Below are 27,060 nucleotides of genomic sequence, written 5' to 3'. Positions count from 1 at the left end.
CACTGCTGGGAATGCTGGGTAATTATACAGTAACAGCACTAGAGGAGTCTGGGTAATGACGGTATCATTGTGTTGTCAGGTTCCTATAAGGTGTCAGGATGTCGCTGTCTATTTCTCCATGGAGGAGTGGGAGTATTTAGAAGGACACAAGGATCTGTACAAGGAAGTCATGATGGAGAACCACCAGCCCCTTACATCGGAAGGTAACCAGATATAGATATACTCGTGGCATTATTATTTCAACGGTATGTGGCATGTGTAGGATTTGTCACCCAACATGAACTTATTTAGGACTTTTTCACTAATCTCATGTTGAATATGAGCACCAACTTTTTTTTTCAACTTACTGGCCATACTTTTTTTATGGCAATCAGTATGGGATCTTAAAGGGTAACAGTCACCTGGTTTAGGGCTTTTACCCACTAGCGTTTTTTTAATGCTGCAATATTGCCACGTTTTTTTCAATGGGACTTTCTAATGTGAAAAATTGCATCACACAAAAATCACAAATTTGTGCCTGTTTTTCAGAGCTATACTAAAAGCAATTAAAATATGCTGACACATGATCTGCATAGAGTTAGAGGGCCATCACCGGGCTTTCCTTTATATATTTTATGCTTTTTAATTTTTGCACATTTTTGTTAAAAAAAAAAAAAGTTTTACTTTAGGGTGTGATTTTATTCTGTGGGCTTTCCAAAAATAATGGGGCTTATTTAGGAATCCTGTCTAAAAGTTAAACAGTACAAACGTAGACTAGATAGCCTTAAAATACTCCAGATTTATCACAGTAGGGCCGCCTGCACACGGGCGGAAATCCCGCGGCGGGATTTTCCGCGGGATTTCCGCCACTGAAAGCCTGCATAAGAGTGCTTTACAATACGCACTCCTATGCAGACGGCCGGAGTTTGGCCGCGCGAAATGTCGCGCGGCAAACAAACCGCGGCATGTCCTATTTCTGTGCGGGGCTCGCAGAGCCTCGCACAGAAACGCCACTCACCCGGCCGCCGGCTCCGGTCAGCGCATGCGCCAGCTGCCCAGCAGCCGGCACATGAAAGAGCCGGGGCCGCCAAGCGCGGGTGAGTACGTGCTCGTCCCTGCAGGCGCTGGGATCGGGTTCTCGCCGCCGGATCCGACCCGCCCGTCTGCATGCGGCCTAGCTCTGCTGAATGGTAGATCTGTTGAATTAAAAGACTATCTAGTCTAAGGTTAGACCATGTTTCAGTTGGCTTAGTTTACACAAAAAATTGCACTAATATTTTGGTGTGATTTGCCACAATTTGGTTCAATTGTTGGCACAATTTAGGTCATGTCCCCATTTCACAAAGCCATGCCCCTATTTTGGAAGAGTTGCAAAAAGTGTCCAAATGGGTCTAAAAATACATAGTAAATGTGGTGCAAAGCATGTAAGACCGTTTATGAAGCTGCAGAAAACTGTGATACTTTGAGTAGTAAATTTGCCCCAATGTCTCGTAAGATTTATAGCACGGATTAGTCCCCAATAGTGAAACTGCCTCCACCTCAGAGGCAGAAATGTATGAAGTCAGTAGTGAGTCAAACTATACTTCTCTCACTGGACCCTACTGCCCTTTGGAAGTAAAAGTCACTACTGGTGGATCATCAATCAATGAGAGCTGTATCTGCAATTACAAGTGCCAGACACTACACAGGGGTTGGAGATAACTGCTTCGGCTCCATATCCCTGTGTTGTGGCGCCAACAGCTGGCGCCCAATCAGCTGATCAACCGGGATCCTGAGAGATGGACCCCAAGCAATCAACTACTGTTTACTTATCCTGAGGACTGAGTGTCTTCTATCATTTTTGGTATCTCCATAGATCTGCAAGTGGGCACTGTGGTTTGAAACCTTTTCAACAAAAATGATGATCTGAAAGCCACTGGATCAATCAGGATCCTGAGAGATAGATCCCAAGCAATCCAGTACTGATGACCTATTCTGAGTAGAGATGAGCGAGCACCCAAATGCTCGGGTCCGCGTTATTCGAGTCGAGCTTTTCGTAAAATTCGAGAGCTCTACTCGAGTAACGAACCCCATTGACTACAATGGGAGACTCGAGCATTTTTGTATGTGGGACGCCGGGTGCCAAGCTTTTTTTTTCTCTCTCAGCATGGCCTGTTGACGCTTCCCCACGGCAGTACTGCAGTGCCTTAAGCTACCGACTGAAGGTGACATGCTCACTGATAGTAATTGAGAGGTGGAGTGCAGGAGGTGGCATAATAAGCCGGAGAAACCATGACTGAGGTAGGACCCGCAATCCTTGATGTGGGTAGCACGTGAGCGGACCCAGGGTCAGACTTGGTCCCAGCCTCCACCAGGTTAACCCAATGTGCCGTCAGGGAGATGTAGTTTCCCTGCCTGCCAGCACTTGTCCCTATGTCGGTGGTTAAGTGGAACTTCCCAGTAACCGCGTTGGTGAGGGCATGGTTGATATTCCATGGCATGTGCTGGTGTAGGGCGGGGACGGCACAACGGGTAAAATAATGGCGACTGGGGACCAAGTAGCGAGGGACGGCCGCTGTCATGAGGTTGCGGAAAGCCTCCGTTTCTACCAGCCTATATGACAGCATCTCCAGGCTCAGCAGTTTGGAGATATGCACGTTTAGCAATTGTGCATGTGGTTGGGTGGCTGCATATTTGCACTTGTGCTCTAATGCTTGTGTTATTGACTGCTGAACGCTGCACTGGGACACATTGGTGGAGTCAGTGGAGGACCGTGGAAGTGAAAAGGGTGGGTGCAGGGCAGGAGACGCTCATGCGTGCATCCTGGGAGGGGGATTGCAACTCAGTGCAAGCATGTGACACAGGGGAAGAGGCAGTGGTGTGACCCACAGGCTGCGAATGACCTTTGTTCCACCTCGTCCGATGCTTAGCTATCATACACCTGCGCCTGTTGGTGGTGGTCAGGCTAGTAGTGGTGGCTCCCCTGCTGATCTTGGTGTGGCACAGGTTGCACACCACTGTTTGTCAGTCGTCCGTGCTCTCATTAAAGAACCTTCGAACACCTAGCCCTCTGCACGGGAGCTTGCTGCGAGAAGGTGCTGCGGGGAACCGTTGGGGGATTACTTGCTCTGGCCCTGATCTCCCTCTGGCCACCCCACTGCTTCTTCCAACCTGTTCTGGTACTGCACTTGCCTCCTCCTTTGAAGCCCTGTCTTCAGTCAGTCACCTCATCATCCACCAGCTCTTCCTCTGAATCCTCAGTCTTCTCCTCCCTCAGACTTACTGCCCTAACAACAACCTCATTGACAGACAACTGTGCCTCATCATCATCATCAACAAATACCTTTTGAGACACTACTTGGAAGTCCCCACCCTCATCACCCTGAGTCTGTGAAAGGTGCAAATTTTGGGCATTGGTCACGACAAAGTCCTCACGTGGCTGTGGAACCGTTTTTTCAGACTCGGGGCAGGAACCCAAGAAGAGTTCCTGTGAGTATGCCTGTTCTGAATCTCTCCTTTGCCTAGAGTGACCAGGCTGGGAGGAAGGAGGATCAGTCTTAGGATTCAGAAGTGCAGTCCCTTGGCTAGCATGAGTGGACTGCGTGGAGGACTGGGTGTTGGATAAAGGACTGAACGTGTTATCCGCTACCCACATCATGACCTGATCGCACTGTTGTGCTTTTAATAGTGGTCTACCACGCGGACCTGCAAACTGTGAGATGAAGCTAGGGAACATAGATGTGTGGCGTTCTACTTCTCCCTCAGCAGCAGGCACTGCTTCATCCCGCCCAGGACCTTGGTCTCTGCCCACACCCTCATTCACACGCCCACGTCCTCATCCTCGACCCTTACCCCTAGTCTTCATCATGTTGTATAATGCAGTGCGTGAAAATGCTACGCAAACTGCAAGGTATTTTGCGTGTGCTTTCAGCACAAAATAGACACTGTAAACTGCGTACAGTCTTGTTAGATAGTGTGCAATGACAGAAGACACACAGGGTGATTAGACGTATGGTTTAAGCCCCCCCAAAAACTGTAAACTGGGTTGAGACTTGTTGGACAGTGTGCATCAACAGGAGACACACAGGGTGATTTGGCGTACTGTTAAAGCCAAAAAAAACCTGTAAACTGCATGCAGACTTGCTACACAGTGTGCATCAACAGGAGACACACTGGGTTATTGAAAAATGATAGTTTTGTTACTTCTATGTAGTCTGTGTACACCACTAGCAGTAAGTATATTGCATAAAACCGGTCACAGTATGCAGTGTATAGCCGGGATGCTTGAGAATACTTTGTGCGCACTACTGGTCCCAGCCATCCAAACTACTGATGCACACAATGAGAGGAGTTGTAGTCCTAGAAAGGACTGTTGGGTTCTTGTAAAATGGATCCCTGCCTAAACGCAAGCTCTAATCTATACTACCACTCTCCCTGATTAGCAGCAGCTCTGTCCCTCAGCTAACCCAGCCTGCGTGTGAGGCGAGCATCAGGTGACCTGAGTTTTTATGCTCGTAGGTCACCTGATCAGGCCAGCCAGTCACTGCTATGACGTGCACAGGGTTGGCACGTCATAGCAGGAGTTGCCAAAGCCTTCCCTGCATGTTGATTGGCTAAAAAAGGAGCAAAACATGTGGGGAGGAGAGGGTGACATTTTCTCAAGCACCGCGTGGTGCTCGCTCGAGTAACGAGTACCTTCGAGTATGCTAATGCTCGAACGAGCATCAAGCTCAGGCGAGCATGCTCGCTCATCTCTAGCGGTGAGTCCTAAGAGCTAGTGATTTGCCAGAGGTCACACTCAGACCTGTGAATAGTCACTCAGGGAGAGTGAGAGCGCACCTACATACACCCTAAACATAAATAAGCATACTGACTAACTTATAAGCAGCCTGACAAACTTATGTAAACCTGTAAAGAACCACGCCTCTCTGACCCTGCCTAGACGGCAAGCCCTCTAAGACTGAACCCCAAATATAAATGGCAGAAACAAGCCCAACATTCCCAATGAAGCTTGTCCCCTACCTCCTCCCTCCCCCCGCAAATGGTGGGAACAGGGGAGGCGGCCGAGGACAAACCCCACTGTACAACCCCACACTAGTGTCTAGCAAACAATCTGACTCCAACATTCCCTGTGGGAGATGCCTCCTGCCATTTCTTTAAAGCTCAAATCCTCAGATCTTCATATTCAAGTTCAAGTGACAGGTTCTCTTTTCCTGCGGGCCTCTCACTGTCTCCTGGGCTGCGCTGTCTGCCACTGTTCTTGTGTGGCTTGCGTAAGCAAATTAGGGGATATAGGCCACTAAGGAAGCGCTATCATAGGCAATTCAAACACCCCTAAAAATTTGGGAAGATCTCCCAGTGAGCGGAAGTCAGCAGATTTACAATCCTTTTTAGCTGATAGGAAGAAAGGAAAGTCCCAGCGGTACTGTGTTCCCCGTTCCTTAAGTGCCAACAGGAGGGGTTGCAGAGCTTTTCTTAGTTGCAGTGTATGACATTCCTAGTCCTGCAGTATGATGACGTGTTTGCCTTCATTGGCAGGGAGGTCTGACTAATCTCTCACTTTGCGAATTATGGCATCCTTGTCCCTGAAAAAGTGTATTCTGCATACATGTTAGATATGGGGTTACAACTGGGGGTGCCAGGGTCCGGTTGGTGCAGGGTGCTCATCTGGGTGCTGCAGAGGCCCAGTCTGGCAGTTCTGTCTTGGGTTCTCCCACTCTGGTGGTTGGTCGCAGCGGCTGGCGGCACGGCCCGCATCGTGCGCAGGCGCGTCTGTCTGCTGGTCAGCCACTTGGGCTGATGCGTGCCACCATCAGGAGGTGGCTTTATGATCCCCTCCAGGTGTCATGTGATCCCCCGCCCCTCTGGGCGGGGAGTTCTGTATATAGACCTGGCTGGCTCAGACACTGGTGCCAGTGTTTGGTTTGAGTTATCTGCCTACACCCGCATCTTCTAACCTGACTTGTATGCGTTTTGACTTCGGCCTTGTATTTGACTCTGCTTCTGTTTTGCCCTCCTGTACTCCGCACGTGTTTTTTGGTTTAACCCGTTTTGTTCACGACTACTCTCTAGTTTGTCTCCTTATTTGCTTTTAGTCAGCTATGCGGAGCTCACCTGCCTGTATCCCTGTCCCTCCTACTGTGGGGCCCGTGTCACTAGTGCAGTGCAGGGACCGTCGCCCAGTTGTCTCCCTGGGGCTTAGCCCAGGGGGTCAAGGAGGTAGGGACATGGGAGAGGGCTCGCGTAGGGGTCCCCTGTCCATCTGCCCCTACCAGTCCTAACAATACATCTCTGGGACGGTTGACATCAGTTGCCCTGGGACCCAATGCTCTATGGATCCTGTCGATTTCGATAGGGCGCTCAGGCAATCAGGCTAACAGGCGCATAAAGAGAGCTTGCGCCCACGGTTCAATTTTCTACAGGAGGCCTCTAATGCGCAAATTATTCCTTCTATGTCTATTCTCCAAGTCATCCAAATGCAGAGTGAGGCTATCAGTTTGATCCGCCTGTACCTGTATAGCCTGTTTGTGACTCCAAGATGGCTGCCATCTCATCCTGCGCATCCTCCACCTGGTGGAGTCTGTGCCCAATCTGATGTACCTCATTATGAATAGACTCAAGGGCTTGCTTGTTGGACGCCTCAAATTTAGTGAATAGGGCACCAAGTTAGACTGTGGTCATATATTTCGCTTAATAATTAAGTGATGCAAAATTGGTATTAAAGGGCTAAACATGTTGGCAGAGAATGGGTTGGATTGCCAGACAAGATTGTGATTTTCACATTTTTGAATTAAGTTTACGTTATTAAACATCTCCCAGAATATGAACCAGCATTGGGGTCTTGGCCGTTGATACATTTTAAATTATTGGACAAAGTTTAATCACGCTGGAATCACATGCAGTTTTTGTTTTGAATGAAAGCCAGAAGTAGATTTAAAAGTAATGGAAATATACAAGAAGAGCTTAAAAGGCTCCATCTGGCTGGATCCACTTCTGGCTTTAGCTTAAAAAATACTGCATCAAAAACAGCCTGTTCTTCTAGCCTAATATGAATGTTATAAATTTGTCTACTTTTGTAATATAAAATTTACAAATTAGATTTTAATCCTAACAGAAAATCTCATCGAGAAATGTGATGGAAACCTCATGTCATCGCTAAATTACAAAATAGAAGATAAAGATATCATGCAGCATTCTTCAAGAGAAAACCTCCTTACCCTTCACGTACACTCCGAACTTGACAGTACAGATCTATCATATGAGCCCAGTGAGAATTCTGATGGAAACTTCATGTCCCTGCTAAGTTGTCAAGTAGAAAATGAAGACATTGTGTCGCACTCTTCAGGAGAAAACCTCAATAACACTATTGTATATCCAAAATATGAGAGTACAGATCTATTATATAATTGCACTTATCACGAGGAACTTTCGCTTGACCAATCACAGAATGTTTCTACAAATGCAGGGGAGAAAAAGTTTGGAGAATGTGGAAAGCAAGTTGTACACAACTCAGGTCTTCATAGAACAATTCACACAGAAGAGAAACTGTATTCATGTTCGAAATGTGGGAAATGTTTTACAGGCAAATCAGATCTTGTTAGACATATCAAAATTCACAGAGGAGAGAAACCATATTTCTGTTCAAAATGTGGGAAAGGTTTTTCCGATAGACCAGATCTTGCTCGACATATGAGAAATCACACAGGAGAGAAACAGTTTCCATGTCCAAAATGTGGGAAATGTTTTACAGATAAATTCAATCTTGTTACACATGTGAGAATTCACACAGGGAATAAGCCATACTCCTGTTTAGAATGTGGGAGAGGTTTTACATATAAATCGCAAATTGTAAAACATCAGAGAAGTCACACAGGAGAGAAGCCATTTTCATGTTCAGAATGTGGGAAATGTTTCACTACTAATAGCAAATGTAGGGATCATCAGAGACGTCACACAGGAGAGAAGCCGTTCTCATGCTCAGAATGTGGGAAATGTTTTGCATATAAACCAGGTCTTCTTAGACATGAAAAAACTCATACAAAAGAGAAGCCATACTCCTGTTCAGAATGTGGTAAATGTTTTACAGCTAAATCAAATCTTGTTAGACATATTAGAATTCACACAGGAGAGAAACCATATTCATGTTCAGAATGTGGGAGATGTTTTGCCAATGGATCAGATCTTGATCGACATAAAAGATATCACACAGGAAAGAAGCCGTTTCTATGTCCAGAATGTGGGAAGTGTTTTACAGTAAAATCATCTCTTGTTAAACATTACAGAATCCACACTGGAGAGAAACCATTTTCTTGTTCGGAATGTGGTAAATGTTTTGCATATAAAACAAGTGTTCTTCAACATGAACAAACTCATAAAGGAGAGAAGCCATACTCTTGTTCAGAATGTGGTAAATGTTTTACAGTAAAATCATCTCTTGTTAAACATAAAAGAATCCACACAGGAGAGAAACCATTTTCTTGTTCAGAATGTGGGAAATGTTTTGCAGTAAAATCATCTCTTGTTAAACATAAAAAAATCCACACAGGAGAGAAACCATTTTTATGTTCAGAATGTGGGAAATGTTTCATAGCGAAATCAAAGCTTATTAAACATCTAAAATGTCACTCAGAGAAGAAGTTGATTTGATATTCTAGATGTGGAAAATGTGTTACTAGAAAAAACTTCTCAAAACTAAGCAAAGAATTCACATAGAGACAAATTCATCTTCTTGTTGAAATCTGGGAGATGTGAAGAAAGTGTTTTAATACATCAATTTATTCACAGATCTTGTCAGTAACAGTCCGTAAAAGAGTTTATTTTTTGTGTGGAATTAGCTTGCATGTAAAATGCCTTCTCCTGCTCTCATGAACAGACAAACCATGTGACCTACATTCTCCAAAATGAGCAGAATAAGAGTATAAAGAATCCATAACATGAAAGGAAAACTGGTTGAGTAACCCATAAGCACCAATCCTGGCTAGTAAATGGTAGCTGTCCTGGACATTGCACAATGTATGGAGTTATCTGCTTCATACAACGTGATGGTGGCTTGGCGAACAGCTGATCAGTGGGGGTCACCTGACCAGAGACTTTAATTTAAGCATGATCGGGGTGTTTCCCGGAAACCTTGATGCGTCTGCCAGTTTGATCTAGGCTTTAAATAGCAGGAGCATCAGTAGGAAGGGGGACCATGGGCACTGCTGCCAGAAAGACACCAGTCAGAGACAAGAATGTTTATTGGGGGATACTTTCATCAGACTGTGACATACAAATAACAGGACATTTAAAAAAGAGAAGTGTGGGAATGTCAGGAGTGTCTGATGAAATCAGGCAGCCCACCCCACAGTTCATGCATGAAGAACACTTAATTGTAAAGAGTACATTTAAAGAAGAACCTGTATTAATGACAATAAAGCCCAGGCTGTGAAATTTGTCTATTGGGGGAATATTAATGATTTTGCTTTTGACATTTACTTTGCAGTTTTCTACATCTCGTTTCACAAGGTGAGTGTTTACAGAATGAAATATCACCAAAGCATTAGTCCTTCTTGTAATTATCATTTTATTACTACTTTTTATTCCAATTAGAAGATATATAAACTAAATATTGGTATACTTTATTGAATGATTCCTTTCTTCCTTCTGAGGAGGCTTAGAGTGCAGGTGGTGTTCCTGCTAGAAATATTTCCCTCATAACCATACACATAGAACTCCCTGCATTCTTCATAATCAGTGGTTCCATAGTATATACTCCTCTGCCTTTAGAGCAGTCTCAATAGCAATTGGGGAAAATATTCCATTCACCCCACACTTGTAGAAACAGGTCCTTATGGGAGATATATCTTCTTAAAAGGTGCGATCACTAACATAGTTACCTTTGCCAATGTGTATGCTCCGAACCAAAAACAAGTACCCTGGTTACTTTGCACTCTTACTAAATTTGCAGGTTTTGCAGAGGGGCTGGTGGTTGTTGGGAGAGACCTCAATTTGGCGCTTTACCCCTCAAGGGATACTATCTCCAGCACTTCCTACAGAACTTTCTTCAGTCCTACAGAACACCACCCATTCCTACTAATACATGTAGAGAAAAAAGGCACTGCAAAAAAGGACCTTGAAACTATCTGTAGAGACTTTGTTAGACCTTGGAAAGAAGGTGAAGAAACTAGGAGCACAGGTGGTCTTCTCATCTATCTTCCCAGAGGATGGCCATTTAATAAAAAGATGGAACAGGATTCTAGAGATGAACAACTGGCTACGTCTAGTGCCGTCAGCAAAGATTTGGATTTCTAGACCATGGAGTGAATTACCTATATGATGGACTGCTTGCTAGAGACAGGTTGCACCTTACAAAAACAGGTAAGCATATATTTGGTGGGCGCCTTGCTTCACTCATTAGGAGAGCTTTAAACTAGAACAATATGGAAAGGGAAGTGAAAAACCAGGTAAAATATACAGCTAATCAATACATTTCAGAACTTTGCTATTAGAAGTGGAAAAAAAGAACAAAGACAAAAAATTCAGAAGGAAAGTAAAGGAGCAAGAGACGCCGATCACAAACTAAAATGTTTTTACACAAATGCACAGAGCATGGGAAACAAACAAGGAAAATTGGAGCTCCTAACACAGGAAGAGAAATATGATGTCATAGGCATCATGGAAACTTGGTGGAATGATACACATGAATGGAATACAAGGCTTGGAAGATACAACTTGTTTATAAGAAACAGACCTAATAAAAGAGAAGGAGATATTATATTGTATGTTAGGAAAACCTTCATCTCCACAGAGATTCAAGCTTCGGAGTATGGGAGTTCTGTAGAAAATGTTTGGGTAAGAATACAAGGATAGAACAAGAGAAAGGATACTATTGTAGGCATTTACTATAGGCCACCTAGACAAGCAGAAGATATGGATGAACTCTTTGTACATCAGATGGCCAAGCTCTCAAAGAAGCATGACACAGTGATCATTAGAGATTTTGACTATCCAGACATTTGTTGGGAATCTCTCTCAAATAAAAGTAATGGATCCAACAAATTCTTACCCACTCTTGCTGACAACTTTATTTTCCAAAAGGTAGAAGAGAAAAAAAGATCTGCCATCTTGGACCAAAGTCTTACCAACAGGGAGGGAATGGCTGAGGAAGTAAGGGTGGCTGGGACCTTAGGAGGCAGTGATCATGCTATCCTTTAAGCTTGGATAAAAAGGGGAGGAAGATCTGAGAAAACTCAGACGTCAAGGTTGAATTTCAGAAAGGTAGATTTTAATGAACTCAGAAAGTGGATAGGAAGAATCCAATTGGTGGATGTTCTTAAGGACAGAAATGTCCAAGAAGGTTGGGAAATATTGTGAAATGAGACTCTGAAAGTGCAATTGTTAAGAATCCCTAAAAGAAGGAAGAATGGGAAGCCTTTAAAGAGACCAGGATGGATGAACACAGAACTTGCACACGTTAAAAAGGAAGAAAAATATGTTTAATAAATGGAAAGATGGGGAATTATCTAAAGAAGACTATAATGTGGTATGCAGAAACTGTAGAGTAAGTGTCAGAAAAGCTAAAGCTAATATTGAATTGAGGCTTGCAACAGAGGCCAAAAGCAATAAAAAAGCATTTGGGGGGTATGTTAAAAGCAAAAGAAAAGTCAAAGATGCTAACTTTTAAATTCCTATTTTGTATCTGTTTTCTCCCAGAAAGTAGATGGAATATCAACTGATCTTCCCTGTGCTATTGGGGGAATAAAAGAATGCAGACTATCTATAAGTAGAGAGATGGCGAGTGAACACTTAACTAACTTAAATGAATTTAAGTCTCAAGGTCCAGATGAATTACATCGTAGGATACTAAAGGAAGCAGCAGAGTTAATTGCTAAGCCATTTGCCATAATCTTTGAAACTTCCTGGAGAACAGGAGAATTCCCAAAAGATTGGAAAAGGGCAAATGTTGTCCCTATCTTCAAGGGAAGAAGGTGGATCCAGGAAAATACAGGCCTGTGAGCCTGACTTCTAAACAGGGAAGGAGCTTTGAACAAATTATTAAACAGCATGTTTTCAAGTACTTGGATAAAAATGGAGTAATTAGCCAGAGACAACATGGGTTTGTAACAAACAAGTCATTCCTGACAAATCTAATTTTCTTTTATGAGAGAATCACTTATTCAAAAAATGATCAAATATGGGATTGACAAGGCAATTGTTGGATTCACAACTGGCTTAGTGATCGTACTCAAAGAGTGGTCATAAATGGCTGCACATCCAAGTGGAAGAATGCATCAAGTGGGGAATCACAAGGCTCTGTCCTAGGCCCAGTGTTCAACATTTTATAAATGATCTGGAGGAGGGAATTGATGGGAAACTGATCAAATTTGCCAACGACACAAAACTAGGAGGGATAGCTAACGCTAGGGAAGAGAAACAGAAACCAAAAATGGCAACAACACGCAAAATAAATTTACTATTAGAGGTATACATACCTATAATTTATACACTAACCACATTAAATAATGCAAGGTTCTTGGTATATAATTCGATCAATTACATTGGCCCATGTACCAACATCCAGGTGACGAAGCTCTCAGATGGGTCCTAACACTAATACCAGGTAGTAAATCTCAACCTGGAAAAGCTGAGTTCCTACCTCTCAGAATGCTCCTCTCTTGGGACTAAGCCTACAAATAAGACCAGGGAAGGTAGGGTACTATTCAAATGCTTCAGTAGGAGGGGCAGAAGGCAAATGGGCAGCAGGTGTGCACGACCACGTGAAGGCAGCCAAAACTTCACAATATTTGTACAAAAAAAGATAAAATAGGTCAGCACTACCCAATGGAAATATATCTCAATAGAAATACCGGTATATAGGTGCACGTTAAACCATGGCTGCAACATACAGTAGAAGCAGAAACCAAAAAGGGCAACAGCATGCAAAATAAATTCACTATCAGAGGTATACATACCTATAATATATACACTAACCACATTAAATAATGCAAGGTTCTTGGTATATAATTCGATCGAATTACATTGGCCCATCTACCAACCTCCAAGTGAACAAGCTCTCAGATAGGTCCTAACACTAATACCAGGTAGGGAAGAGAGAGAGAGATTATTCAAAAAGATCTAGAAAAGCTTGCACAGTAAGCTGCGACTAACAGAATGGTATTTTAACAAAGAGAAATGCAAAGTCCTACATCTGGGCAAGAAAAATGAAAAAAAGCACATACAGAATGGGAGGAATTGGGCTAAGCAGCACATGTGAAAAAGACTTGGGAATACTAATAGATCATAGACTGAACCTGAGTCAACAATGTGATGCAGCAGCCAAAAAGGCAAACCCATTTCTGTGATGTATTAAGAGAAGCATAGAGTCTAGATCACGTGAGGTAATTATCCCCCTCTACTCTTTCTTGGTCAGACCTCATCTGGAATACTGTGTCCAGTTCTGGGCACCCCACTTTAAAAAAGACATAGACAAACTGGAGCACGTTCAGAGAAGAGTTACCAAGATGGTGAGCGGTCTGCAAATCATGTCCTATGAGGAACAATTAAAGAAGCTGGGAATGTTTAGCTTGCAAAAAAGAAGTTTGAGAGGAGACTTAATAGCTGTCTACAAATATCTGAAGGGCTGTCACAGTGCAGGGGGATCAGCCCTATTCACATCTGCACAAGGAAAGACTAGAAGTAATGGGATGAAACTGAAAGGGAGAAGACACAAATTAGATATTAGAAAAAACTTTCTGACAGTGAGGGTGATCAATGAGTGGAAGAGGTTACCATGGGAGGGGGTGTGTTCACCTTCAATGGAATTGTTCAAACAAAGGTTGGACTAATATCTGGGATGATTTGGTGAATCCTGCACTGAGCAGGGGGCTGGACCAGATGACAATGGAGGTCTCTTCCAACTCTACCATTCTATGATTCCTCAATCCCCCTAAAACAAATGAGAAGACTTAAAAGCACGCTCTCTGAGTTAAACCTAAAGGATGCCTGGAGGATCTTAAATCCAGAGGCAAAAGACTACACCTACTTTTCACACATCCACTTCACCTTGCTTATAATCGATTACTTACTAATATCAGCAAAACACATAAGAAATGTCACTACAGCAGACACCAGTTCAATCACTGTCTCAGATTATGCATCCCTATCGATGACAGTAGTTATAGGAACGTGCCCCGTCTGAGAATGGATTTGGCGCTTAAATTGTACAGTAATAGAAAATGATAAACATTGTTCACAAATCTCACAGAAGCTTATAGAATTTTTCAATATTAATGATAGCTCTGAAGTCTCAACCCCAATACTGTGGGAGACACAGAAAGCCTTTATTAGTGGTGAACTAATAGCATTAGGCTACAGACTAAAGCAACAAAGGGACTAAGAAATTAACTCCTTACTTTCCCAAATGTCCAGCGCTGAAAAATACTTGAAAAAAACACAAAGCAGTGAGATCCAGGCGGACTTAAAAATAAAATCAAGCTAAAGATTCTCCTCAATATTAAAGCAGCAAAAATCCTTTTCACATCCAAATATAAAATCCATATGCATAGAGATAAAGATTTCAAAATAATGTCAGAACTTATTAAAAAAAAAAAGAAAAAAGTTACTTCAATAGCAATTCTGGAGTCCCTTAAATTGCCATAATTATCATGCCCAATCTCTTCTTCTGAGGTTGCTGCGGTTCTTGCCTCTATTTCAAATGGGAAGAGTTCAGGCCCAGATGGCCTCCCAATATAGTATTACAAGAAATTCTTAAAGATATTACTTCCAGTCGTTTCAAAGCTCTACAATACCCGCTTAAAGGATTCAAATCTTCCCAAAAAACCTTAGAACCTCCATCACCCTCATACCCAAAGAAGGTAAAGATCCTGAACTGTGTAGCAACTATTGCCCCGTTTCTCTACTAAAGATAGATGTCAAATTACAGACAAAAATTATTGCCCTACGCATCTCTCCCCTACTCACCAAACTTGTACACCCTGATCAAGTAGGCTTCGTCACAAACAGGAAGGGTAAATTTAATACGTTCCGCATAATTAACACTGTCCATTTTGCCAAAATGAATAAAATCCCTCTAATGATAATTGGGACTGACGCCGAAAAAGCCCGCCAAAGTGAATTGGGACTTTGAGATGCACGCTTGAGAAGTTTGGTTTCCCTGAACTTTTTATTGGAGCTATTTTTACTCTATACTCTAACCCCTTAGCCAGAATCAATGTCAATGCAGCAGTGTCTGATGCTTCCACAACAAAAATGGTACTTGACCGGGATGTCCACTCTCTCCTACACTATTTATCCTAGTGATGGAGACCCTGCTCCAAAGTATCAGACAGAGTCCAGGTATACAGAGACTGAAAATAGGCAAACATATCCACACCACAGCCGCCTTTGCTGATGATATGCTCTTCCTTATGACAACCCAATAAAAGCCTTCACAGCAATCCTTGAAATATTTGAACTTTTTGTCAGATTCTCCAACTTTAAAGTTAATTTTGATAAATCAGAAGCCCTAAACCTCACTGCTCCTGCTAAGACCATAACAAACCTGAAGAAACAATTCTCCTTTAGGTGGTGGTCTTCGAGTATTAAATACTTAGGTACTGTCATTACCTCCAACTTTACCTGGTTGTCAAAATTGGGATTTGTTAGGTATAGCAGACATGTCTGCTGCTCTGCCCTGTCTGTTATCTGAGTTTGTGTTTATTTTCTCCAGCATCTCCAGAGTGAACAGCTCCTGACTCCTCCACCCAGCTGGAATCTTTTGCCAATCACTCCACTGTATAGCTCCCTCAGATCTAGCCTCCAGTTCTTCAGAGTTGTTGTACTCCGATGACGGCTCATGGCTGCTGCTCCTGCAGTAATCTCTGTGGCAACTGATCTCCAGTCTGCTGAAGCTGTGAACTACTTGTGCTTCATCCAGATCTTCTGTCACCTACTCACATCCTCGGTTCCTGCTCCTGCTTGGTACGACCTGTTCCGGTTGTAGGGCCTTGACAGGGTTATTCAGCACCCAGGTTCCAGCTTGGGGCCGTCCTTGTCTGGATCATCCCTCTTTTTGTTAGGTAGTGACTTCCTTATTCCGCACCAGCCTAGGGCTAGCTCAGTCCTAATTTCTGTCTTATACCAAGCTACGCGCTGAGAAGTAAGCATCTGGTCTCTGGGTCAGTTGTCAGTCCTGCCTGGTAGATTCCACCTGCTCAGAGGAATGACACAGTGGTTCCACACCCAAATACATAACAGGATTATTCACTCTGGAAGAAAGACGATTAAGGGGTGACCAAATAACTATGTATAAATACATTAGGGGACAATACAAGGATCTCTCCCATGATCTGTTCATACCCAGGACTGTGACAGTAACAAGAGGACATCCTCTATGTCTAGAGGAACAAAGGTTTCATTACCAACACAGAAGGAGGTTCTTTACTGTAAGAGCAATGATACTGGGAAACTCTCTGCCTGAGGACGTGCCGATGGCAAAATCGATAGAGGAGACTAGATGGATTTCTAGAGTGGTATGATATTACAGGATATAGACAAATAACCAGTGGGGTTGTTGATCCGGGTCTTGGAGTCGGGCAGGAACTTTCAAAATGTTGATCCAGGGATTATTCTGACTACGATCATGGAGTGGGGAAGGAATTTTTCCCCCTAATGGGCTAATAAGCTTTTGCCTTCGACAAGGGGGAAGTAACAAACTGAAGTAGATGGACATTTTCTTTCTTCAGCCTAACTTACTATGCAACTTGTCCTCCTTTACAGAGCAAACTATTTGCCCCTTCTTAGCCCCCCTCTTCTTCAACACTGATCTACGCAGGAATCACTGTAGTAACAGAGGAATGTTAATGCTCTCCAGAGGCTTTGAAGACCTCGCCTCCGGGCCGTATCCTCTCCTATCCACCAAAAAATAGGTTTTGTTCCGGATTCTCTTTTTACCCAGAATGTTTTTGACCTCCTAGTTCTCCTCAGTTAACTTATGCTATTGTGGATTTGACATTCCCAGAGAATCTATTGAGGACTAGAGGCTTGAAGAGAGAGAGACATGACAAGAATTAAGAATAAGCAAAGAGGGAAGAAGCAAAGGTTTAAAACAAGCAGGATTAATCCTTCAGATTACTTCAAAAGGACCGAGGAAGTGAGGAGCTAATTTCTACAAAGGCGCTTTAAGTCTAGAGGAGAGTCAGGACCACCAGGCCCGTAGAGTGTTGAGTTGCTGTGCGATCCACAGATATCTCAGATTCTTATGATTGGTATAGATCATAACTGGGTGACTAGCTCCCTCTAGGAGGCAACACCAAAACTCTAGGGCCATTTTGATGGCCAGCAACTCTTGGTCCCCTATGAAATAATTTTGCTCAGTGGCTGAAAAAGACTTGGAGAAAAAAAACGCAAGTTACCATCTTTCCCGATGATTCTTTCTGCGTCATAACCACCCATGCCCTGGTGGTCGACGCCTCGACCTCCAGGTAGAGTTTCTTGGAGACAGTGTAACGGGTGCGGAAGAAAATTTTTGTTTTAAAGCTTGAAAGGCAGCCTCAACCAGTAAAAGTTTGCTGTTACAGCTGGCGGGTATGGACCCACTGTACTAACATACCAGCTAGGCCGTGATCCTGGACCAGTGAGGTAAGCAGCTGATCTCGGTGAACGGAGGTGTTGGAGGCCGATGTTGCGAGTCTGTCCGATCTGCGAGCAGGAGAGACACAAGGTCTAGGACCTAGGCCTTCTAAAAAATCTCTGAATAACGTGGGGAGCATTAACATTCTCGAACGGATCCCACGACCTCTCTTTTGGACCATTACCCTTCCAATCTACCAAAAAAAGGTCTTATTTCTAACCCTTTTAATGTCCAGAATATCTTTGATCTCATAGGTATTCTCTGCATTGATCTGGGTTGCAGCCGGCCTAGTAGTTCTGGAGAATTTATTAAAAACCAGTGGTTTGAGCAGTGAGACATGAAAAGAATTAGGAATATGCAGAGAGGTGAGAAGGTGTAATTTGTAGCACACAGGGTTAATTCCTCTCAACATGATGAATGGTCCCAAAAAACTCGAAGCAAGTTTGTAGGAGGGAACCTTCAACCTGACATGTTTGGACGAAAGCCATACCTTGTCCCCTGGGGCTAATAGAGGTGGTGGTCGGTGCTTGTGATCCGCAAAGCTCTTTATCTGGATGGTTGCTTTCTCAAGAGCATTCTTGGACTCCTATCATGTAACAGAAAAAACCTCTGCAGATGAAGCTAAGGCCGGAACCTCGGATGTGGTGGAAATGGGCAGGGAAATTATGGTCTGCTGGCCATATAGAATGGAAAAAGCAGACCTTTTTGTGCATTCACTAATGTGCTGGTTGTGAAAAAACTCAGAAAACTGAGAAAACTCAGTCTGTGCAGCAGACTCACCTAATCATCCTGATGAGCATTGGTAAAATGGCGTAGATAATTAGTGACAATCTGATTAGTACGCTCTACCTGACCATTGGTTTAAGGGTAGTAAGTGGAGAAGTCCAACGAAATACCCATGAGCTTGCAAAGGGACCTCCAAAGTGGGGAAGTGAATTGCACCCCTCTATCAGAATCACTGTGCAGCGGAAATCCATGTAGCCGGAAAAAATGCTTGACAAAACACTCTGCTAACTGGCTGACAGATGGTAATCCAGACAAAGGTACAAAGTGGGCCATATTAAGACATGGTTGATGACCACCCAGATGAAAGTGTGACCTCTGGCAGAAGGCAAGGCAGCGATAAAGTCCAAAGCAATGTGTTACCATGGAAGCTCTGGGATGGATAAAGGACACAGCAGGCCAGCGGGTCTCTGTTTCAAGACCTTGTTCTGCGCACAAGTGAGACAAGTGGCGACAAAGTCACAAATGTCCTTCACCATGGATGGCTATCAATAGTTATATCTAATTAATTCAGTGGTCTTATGTTCGCCAGAGTGCCCCGCTATTTTGGAAGAATGTCCCCAGGACAAGACTTGCCTTCTTCTGCATTCAGCCACAAAGGTCTTCCCAAATGGAATCTCTTTAACACTAAGAGGAGCCACTGTTACCAATTTGTCAGGATCCATGATAAACTGAGGAGCCTCCTCGTGGTTATTGGAATCATAGGCTCTTGATAAGACTCAGTTTTAATATCCTTTTTTGCAGGGAGAAAATGCAAAACAAAATCAAACCAAGCAAAAAATAAAGACCATCGAGCCTGACGGGGATTGAGCCACTGTGCGGTCTGAAGGTAGGTCAAATATTTTATGGTCTGTAAAAATCACAATAGGCAGCGAGGCTCTCTCCAGCAAAAATCACCCAAAATCTTGAGCCATCTTGATGGCCCATAACTCATGGTCCCCTACAGAATAGTTCCGTTTTGCCACATAGAACTATTTGGAAAATAATTGCATGTCACCATCTTCCCATGACCACGCCTGTTCCAGAGGAAGAAGCATCCACTTCTAAAAATAACTGCATGGAAACCTCCGGTCGTTACAACATGGGTGCAGAAGAAAAGGCTTGTTTCAAGGTCTGGAAAGCATTCTCAGCTTCTGGAGGCCATTGTTTGCCATCTGCTCATTTGCGGCTGAGAGAGGAGATAGGGGCTGTCAAGGTAGAGAAGTGTAGGATGAATTGTCTATAGTAATTTGTAAATCCCAGAAACCATTGAATAGCACGAAGTACCGAAGGACGAGGCCAGTTCAATACAGCAGATACCTTGTCAGGGTTCATTTGTAAGCCAGTCTTGGACACGAGGTAACCAAAAAAAGAAAGAGATTCGCTCTCAAAAATGCATTTTTCAAACTTGGCATACAAACAGTTCTCTCTTAACCACTGGGGTACAGCCTGAACCTGTTGGCGGTGTGAGTGGATGTCAGGTGAAAAAAACAGGATGTCATGAAGGTACACAACCACGCACTCATACAGAAGATCCAAGAATATGTCATATGAAATACAGCTGGCGCATTGACTAAGCCAGAAGGCATGACCAGATATTCATAGTGTCCATCTCATTTGTTGAACGTGGTCTTCCACTCATCACCCTCACGGATGTGGACAACGTTATACACTCCTCGAAGATCGAGTTAAGTGAAGAACTGTGCACCACTCAAATGGTCAAATAACTCAGAGACGTAATGGGTATTTGTTCTTGATGGTAATCCTGTTCAGATCCCGATACAAGGACGGAGCGACCTATCTTCCTTTTTGACTAAGAAAAACCCATCCGCCACAGGGGAAGATGATTTATGAATAAAACCTCTGGCCAAGTTGTACCTGATGTATTCGGCCATGGCATGAGGCTCGGGATGCGACAAGGGATATACCCTGCCTCTAGGGGCTATGGAACCTAGCACCAGCTCGATACAGCAGTCATATGCATGATGAGGTGGTAGACACTCCGGTTCTTTCTTGTCGAAGACTGCAAAGCTGTAGTAGGCCTCTGACAGGCCCTGGAAATTCTGGGGTACAGTGGGACGACGAACTGGTTAAACTGAGGGCTAGCACTGGGTATAGCATTGTGAAGGAGATATATATATATATATATATATGCAAGGTGAAATGTCTATTTCACTATCTGAGCCAGTAGAATAGAAAGGAATGTGCCTGTACTGCTAACTTATCAGAATATGCAGCTTGATAGAAACACACGCTCATAACTTCAGGGCACATTTTGTACCCGCACATAACCCTCAGGCATCATTTGACGACACATTGCACATTCACGTCCCTGCCCCCTCCATTGAACTCAGAAAGATGGCAATGGCTCTTCATCTGAAAACACGTGATGTCGGACGTACATGATGACAGCAACTCATGCACGACCGGATGCAAAAAAAACATATTTGGACCTTCCAAGCCCATACTTTGATTTCCAACCACGTATTGCTTCCTGCTGCCCATAGAGGGCAATTAACCCCTAATGCTATAAAAGATTCTTTACGCCTACTAATAAACAGAGTCCAGGAAGACTTTCTACACTGACAGTCTATCTCTGTGTGATCTCTTCCTTTGTGCGCACAATCTCTGAACATAAATCTGGAAGGGTGCAAACATTCCTATTGATTACGCCGTGGACCCCAAAATAAATCCATGACAGCATGACATTCCCCAATGTAACACCTCTCCAGTTCTCCAATCCATAGTAGGATTGTGTTGCCTCAACCAAGGAAGCCCTAGTAGCAAAGGACTAGTCACTAGAGTTGAGCGAACGTACTCTGGCAAGATCGATGCTCGTTCGAGTATTAGCGTACTCGATGGTGCTCGTTACTCAAACGAGCATCAAATTGTGTTCGACCCCGCCCCAGCTTTTGGCTCCTCCCCGCTGTGACGTGCCTGTTTTGGCCCCTTCCTGCTGCCATGCAACGCCCCCCATTTGAAGATTTTTGGTCTGGCAGGAAGGAGAGAGAGAGAAAAACAAAAAAAAAACCAAAAAACTCGTGACCCTGCGTTTCAAATACAAAAATGCTCGAGTCTACCATTCTAGTCAATGGGGTTCGTTACTCGAGTAGAGCTCTCGAATTTTACGAAAAGCTCGACTCGAATAACGCGGACCTGAGCATTTGGGTGCTCGCTCATCTCTACTAGTCACCCAAGGAAGGACCAACAGAGAGATTCTCTCTGAATGAAGAGCACCAATCTTCAGTTCGAGCGAGTCTGTCCGATCCACGAGCAGGAGAGGTACAAGAAATACCTAGTATAGGTGAGGACTGATGTCCTCTGACAGGCTACAGGAGATGGAGATCTCGCCCTAACTAAAACAAGGTTAGGGAAAAGCCCTGCCTGGAAGCAGGGTGATCACTCTGACAAGAATGGCCCCTAGCTCAGTTAAATAGGAAGGTGATTGCTAATACTTTGCAGCTGAACTGGAACACTGCAGGGATTTAACCCCTGCACTCCTGTAAAGAAATATATAGCAGTTCAGGTTACCGTGGAAACCGGACGACACCTACATCTGCCAGAAATAACCGGAGGCAGGTAGATCTGGGCACAGGCCTAATACACTGGCCAACAAAAAAATATTTTGGAATGTTTCCTGAACTTTATGAGTCAAATCTTACTAATTTTGGGGTGAGAAAAATGACATGAATATGACAAAAAAAATTTTATTAGCTCTAGTTTCTGTGATATAAAATAGGTGGAAGTATGTTATTTTAACAGATTAAGAAAAACTGATACATTTTCATTACATATGCTAACAACATTGAAAGTGCTTTTGAAATTTTTTAAAATGACATTTACATTCTTAACCCTTTGCAATCCAATTTTGGATTTAGGATTTCCTAGGGGGCTTTCTCTTTCTGCCATTATACAATGGCACTATCTGCTGGCTAGAGCCAGTACTGCGGTATGGGACATGCTGGAGAGGCCTCCGACAACAGAGCGGCCAGTAATATACAGGAAGAATACCCTGCCGGACGTCTTCAGACATCAGAGCTGTAAAGGCTTCAATCAGAATGTCTTAAGACATCAGACAGTGGATTGGAAAGGGTTGATTTATGGAAGAATTCCTGGCAGATGGTTCGGTGTGAAGAGAATCATGTGGTGACTTCATGAGATCCTTTTCTTTTTGCTTGCCTCTTGTAAGTGAGTTCCGGAGCATCCCTATGCACAGCAGTAATCCACAAGCATTGCTTCATTCCAACGGCCCTGATATTTTTGCTCCATTACAGAAATATCCTGGTGGAATCTTTCTCCGTGTTCATCACTGATAGCTCCACAACTAGGAGGTAAAAAGTCTAGGTGGGAGTGGAGAAAATGGATTTTAAGGGACATGTTGCATCCAAGTTAATGGTATTTTTCCAGAAGTCACCAACTGAGTGTACTTATCATCCCTTTTGTTGCCTAAGAATCCATGAATAACTCCCTTTTCTTTTCCCTCCAAAACCTGGTGAAATGCAGGATCTTTTACAAGTTGTTGAATTTGTGGCCCAACAAAAATACCTTTGCATCACTTAATCTAGAAAATTTGTTTCCTAAGTACTTAAATACCTGTTTTTCCTGGTTCATACCTTTGACAAAAGTTTTCATTAAGCCCAGCTTTATATAAAGGGGTGGAAGAAGAACATCTTTTAGGTCCACAAAAGGCTCGGCAACAAGATTTTTCTCGGTAGAGTCAAGATTTCTTGCAGGCCAGTCCGCTTGAATGTAATGTGATTTCCTATCCCTACTGTCCCACATACATAAAAAGCAACAGTATTTAGTGTACCCCAGTTGCATTACTAAGAGTAAAGCGATGACTTTTAGATCACCACAGATTTTCCACTTGTGTTCAGCATATTTGATTGAGTCGAGGAGGGCTGTCATGTTTGCTTAAGTCTCCTTCATGTGAACTGCATGACCAACAGGAATAGAAGGAAGATGGCTGCCGTTGTGAAGTAATACAGCTTTCAAACTAAGCTTGGCGGAGCCTATGAATAGCCTCCATTCAGTTGGATCATGGTTCAGATTCAAATATTTCATCAAGCCATTAACTTAGCAGCAAACAACTGGATTGGTTTTCTTCTCAAAAAAAGGAAGCAGATCCCTCTGACATTCTCTGTACTGTGAGACCCTGACATCACGTTGGAGAATATTCCATTGCTGTAGTCTTGACCCTAGAACAGTGGTGGCGAACCTATGGCACACGTGCCAGAGGCGGCACTCACAGCCTTCCCAGCTGGCACTCGCTGCCATCGGCCGCTCACCACATTAGTAAATGCCGGCAGGGGTGCCGCAGCTCCCCTGCTGGTATTCACTCAGCAGCGCTGCTAGAGGCGCTGATCCCGGCGCACACTGTGATGTCAGTGTGCAGCCGGCATCCTCCTTCCCCCCCCCCCCCCTCCTCTGACGTCTCCTACTTGGTTCTGCGAGAGCAGGGGAGGGGAGAAGGTGTCCGGCAGCACGTCACATTGTGCTCCTGGGATCAGTGGCAGCAACAGCACCAAGCAGTGGAGGTGGGGGGTGGAGGGGAAATTTGGGTCTCAGAGGGTGCGCTATTACTACAGGGGCCACTATGGGATGTCGCTATTACTACTGGGGGCCACTGTGGGATGTCACTATTACACCTGGCTACTGTGGGATGTGACTATTACTAATGGGGACGCTGTGAGGTGACACTATTACTACTGGGGGCTGCTGTGGGATGTCACTATTACTACTGGGCTGATGTGGGATGTCACTATTACTACTGGAGCCACTGTGGGATGTCACTATTACCACTGAGACCACTGTGTAGTGTCACTATTACTACTGGGGGGGCCACTGTGGGATGTCACTATTACGACTGGGGCCACTGTGTGGTGTCTCTATTACCGCTGGGGTCGCTGTGCGGGGTCACTATAACCACTAAAGCCGCTCTGGGGATGGGTCACTATTAGCACTGGGGCTGCTCTGGGGGGGTCACCCTTACTGCTGGGGCCGCTCTGGGGGGTCAATATCACTGCTGGAATATGTTTACACAAGGTGGAAATGCTGCAGAATGTCCTCAGCAGAAATTTCCGTGGCAAATTCCACAGCAGTTCCACATCCAAAAGAAGTCAAAATCTGCACGCTGCCTTTTTTTAAACAGCCTTGTCCTTTTAAGAATGACGGGGGTCAAAATCGTACGTCGTGATAAGCCCCGCCCCCTGACATGTTGGCACTTTACAATAAAAAAGTGGGTTTTGGGTTGCAGTTTGGGCACTTGGTCTCTAAAAGGTTCACCATCACTGCCCTAGAAGTTCCGCCTTCTCCTTTGACAAGTCAAAGTCTCGAATGAGATCATTCAATTCCGCTTGACTCTAGTCTCTGCGGTGTATCATCTGTTACCTCAAAGTCAGGGTCAGGGGATGTGGAAGGCTTGCTGGGATCTTCTAATTCCACACTTTCTTCATTTTCTACTTCAAGCTCATAATGTTGGGGTGGAGTAGAAACTGATAAACTATCTGAATGTGGAATAGGAGGAATAGCAAATGGAAAATTTGGGTATTTAACTGTTCCTGTTTTCTTCATTGACAATCCTGCCTTTATAGGTGGAGTCAAGCAGAAATAGCAGTCATCTGTATGGTTTGTAGGTATGGAAAAAATCTTTAGGCTTTATTAATAATCAGTATCACAGCAGTGATAGGGTGAACAAGGTCAGACGCTGACCGAAACGCGTTCCAAGTTTTTATTATGCTGTGATACTGATTATTAAAAAAAGCCAAAGATTTTTTCCATACCTATGAAAGCAGACTTTCTTTCTACTAAAATTCCTATTAGATATCGTCAAGGATTACACGAACTGCCTAGGATGGATACATAGCCGAGCCACAAGAATCAAGAGTATGCAGGAAAGAGGGTGAGCGTTTGTTTATTTTTGTTATAGTGTATGGTTTGTAGGCTCCCGCTAAACTATAGGCGCAGCAAAAGCCATAGATCGTTTTTTATTTTTCAGCCATTATCGTAGTTTAACTGAACAAGAGTTGCAACAGATGATATGTGGAGCCCATGACTTATCCTGGTCCCCTGCCTTCATACCAAAATAATGATGATGGGCAGTCTTCACCAGAGGCGTCAAATTCCATTTCTGTGATGAAAATGTTATTTCACCACAAATGTAACAAAAATTATTCACTAAATTTACACATTTTTGTGGCATTTTGATATAACAAATTTTACACTTCAAATGTACTCCAAAACCAGAAATTCTGAAAAAGAAAACCCAGAAACAATATAAAACATATAAAAAAAAAATTCCCACAAAATAAAAATCTAAACTGTAAAAAATGACTCCAAAGCAAGAGCTAATCAGTCATTTTTATGGTGATTTTTGAATTCAGGAGAGGGAAATACATAAGAATACGCTGATTTTGAGCCTGAAACCAAATTATCGTTGGGCAGTGTTATCGGTATGTGATTTCTGTACGGTACATAAAATGACAAAATAAGGTATGATACCAACAATAAGTATGTGATTTAGAAGTATTAACTTTGCAGTAAGAGATCTCAGAGAACTTTTCAAGTATGTTGTTCACTGCTGGTAGGGAAGTGGTTAGGTAAGACAAAACTAAAATAACATCGTCAGCATAAAGACCTATTTTATGCTCTTTAGCGCCCACACGAATCCCAGAGATGTCTGAAGATGTTCTGATGCATTCTGCAAATGGTTCCATTATTAACGCAAATATCAGAGGAGACATGGGTCACCCTTGCCTAGTGCAGTTACTAATCGAGAAACATTTGGACATAAAACTTGAGGAGTAAACAAAGACATTAGAGGAAGAATATAAGGACATTGTAGCAGATAAAAAGTTTCCATGAAAACCAAATTTCTCTAGAACCGCCAGTAGGTATCGCCAATGGACTCTGTCAAATGCCTTCTCTGCATCTAATGATAAAAGCAGAGAAAGGATTCAACTGGAAGATTGCCTGTTTTTGCTGAAGCCCACTTGGTCATTTAGGATTAAACTCGCTAGAATGTTAGGGAGGTGCAAGGCTAGGATTTTAGCAAAGATTTTTACATCCAAATTAAGAAGAGAAATGGGGCTGAAGTTTTCAGGGATAGTATGCAAATAGCCCATTTTAGGCAGCATGATAATCAAGGCATTCAGCATTTCTGAGGGGAAGGAGCCTGTTTGAATAGTGATTTGAAAATTCTAAGAAGGTATAGAGAAAGAACATTGTCTAATGAATATTATAAAAAAATGCGAAAGAGTCCAGACCAGGTGATTTATTTAGTTTTAAAAAAGTAATGGTGTCCAGAATTTCAACTATGGAGATCTCTTTGTTAAGAAATGTAGCGTACACACAGAGAGAGAAGGAAGAGAGGCATTATTCAGGAAATCTTTAATGAAATGTAGCTTAAGCCTGGTTTAGACACCACGATTATTGCTCAAAAAATCTTTTGAGCAACTTTTGAGTGATAGTTGTTGTGTGCTTTTTGAGCAAGGTGATCGCTCAAACGTTGAGTGATCAGCTTGCACTCCGAGCAGAGGATGCAGAAGACAAGTGGGGAAGACCACTGAGTGTTCCGAGCGGGGGATGCAGAGCACAACTGGACAGCTGTGTTCTTCATACCCCGCCTGTTTTCAGGGAGCGGGATACAGCTGAAAAAAAATTGTATCAGCTGTATCCCGCTGTGAATTCCATGATAACTGATCGCTGATCTTTCAGCGATCAGCGACGGCTTA

General features: G+C 43.4%; 2 protein-coding genes across 2 annotated transcripts in view; both read left to right on the top strand.

Annotated features, from left to right (window-relative positions):
• LOC136607684 (zinc finger protein 271-like) overlaps window positions 1–27,060 on the top strand; it is a 521,708-nt gene that overhangs the window by 134,777 nt on the left and 359,871 nt on the right. The gene's annotated exons all lie outside the window — the stretch shown is intronic.
• On the top strand, window positions 10–9,391 carry LOC136608107 (oocyte zinc finger protein XlCOF7.1-like). The gene is made up of 2 exons (XM_066589085.1): window positions 10–203; window positions 7,073–9,391. The coding sequence occupies exons 1-2, from the start codon at window positions 56–58 to the stop codon at window positions 8,602–8,604; spliced, it is 1,680 nt and encodes a 559-aa protein (XP_066445182.1). The 5' UTR covers window positions 10–55; the 3' UTR covers window positions 8,605–9,391.

Source organism: Eleutherodactylus coqui, chromosome 1 (assembly GCF_035609145.1).
Source record: "Eleutherodactylus coqui strain aEleCoq1 chromosome 1, aEleCoq1.hap1, whole genome shotgun sequence".
Taxonomy (NCBI): Eukaryota; Metazoa; Chordata; class Amphibia; order Anura; family Eleutherodactylidae; genus Eleutherodactylus; species Eleutherodactylus coqui.
The sequence above is the reverse complement of the archived record's forward strand: the minus strand, read 5'-3'. Positions and strand labels throughout refer to the sequence as shown.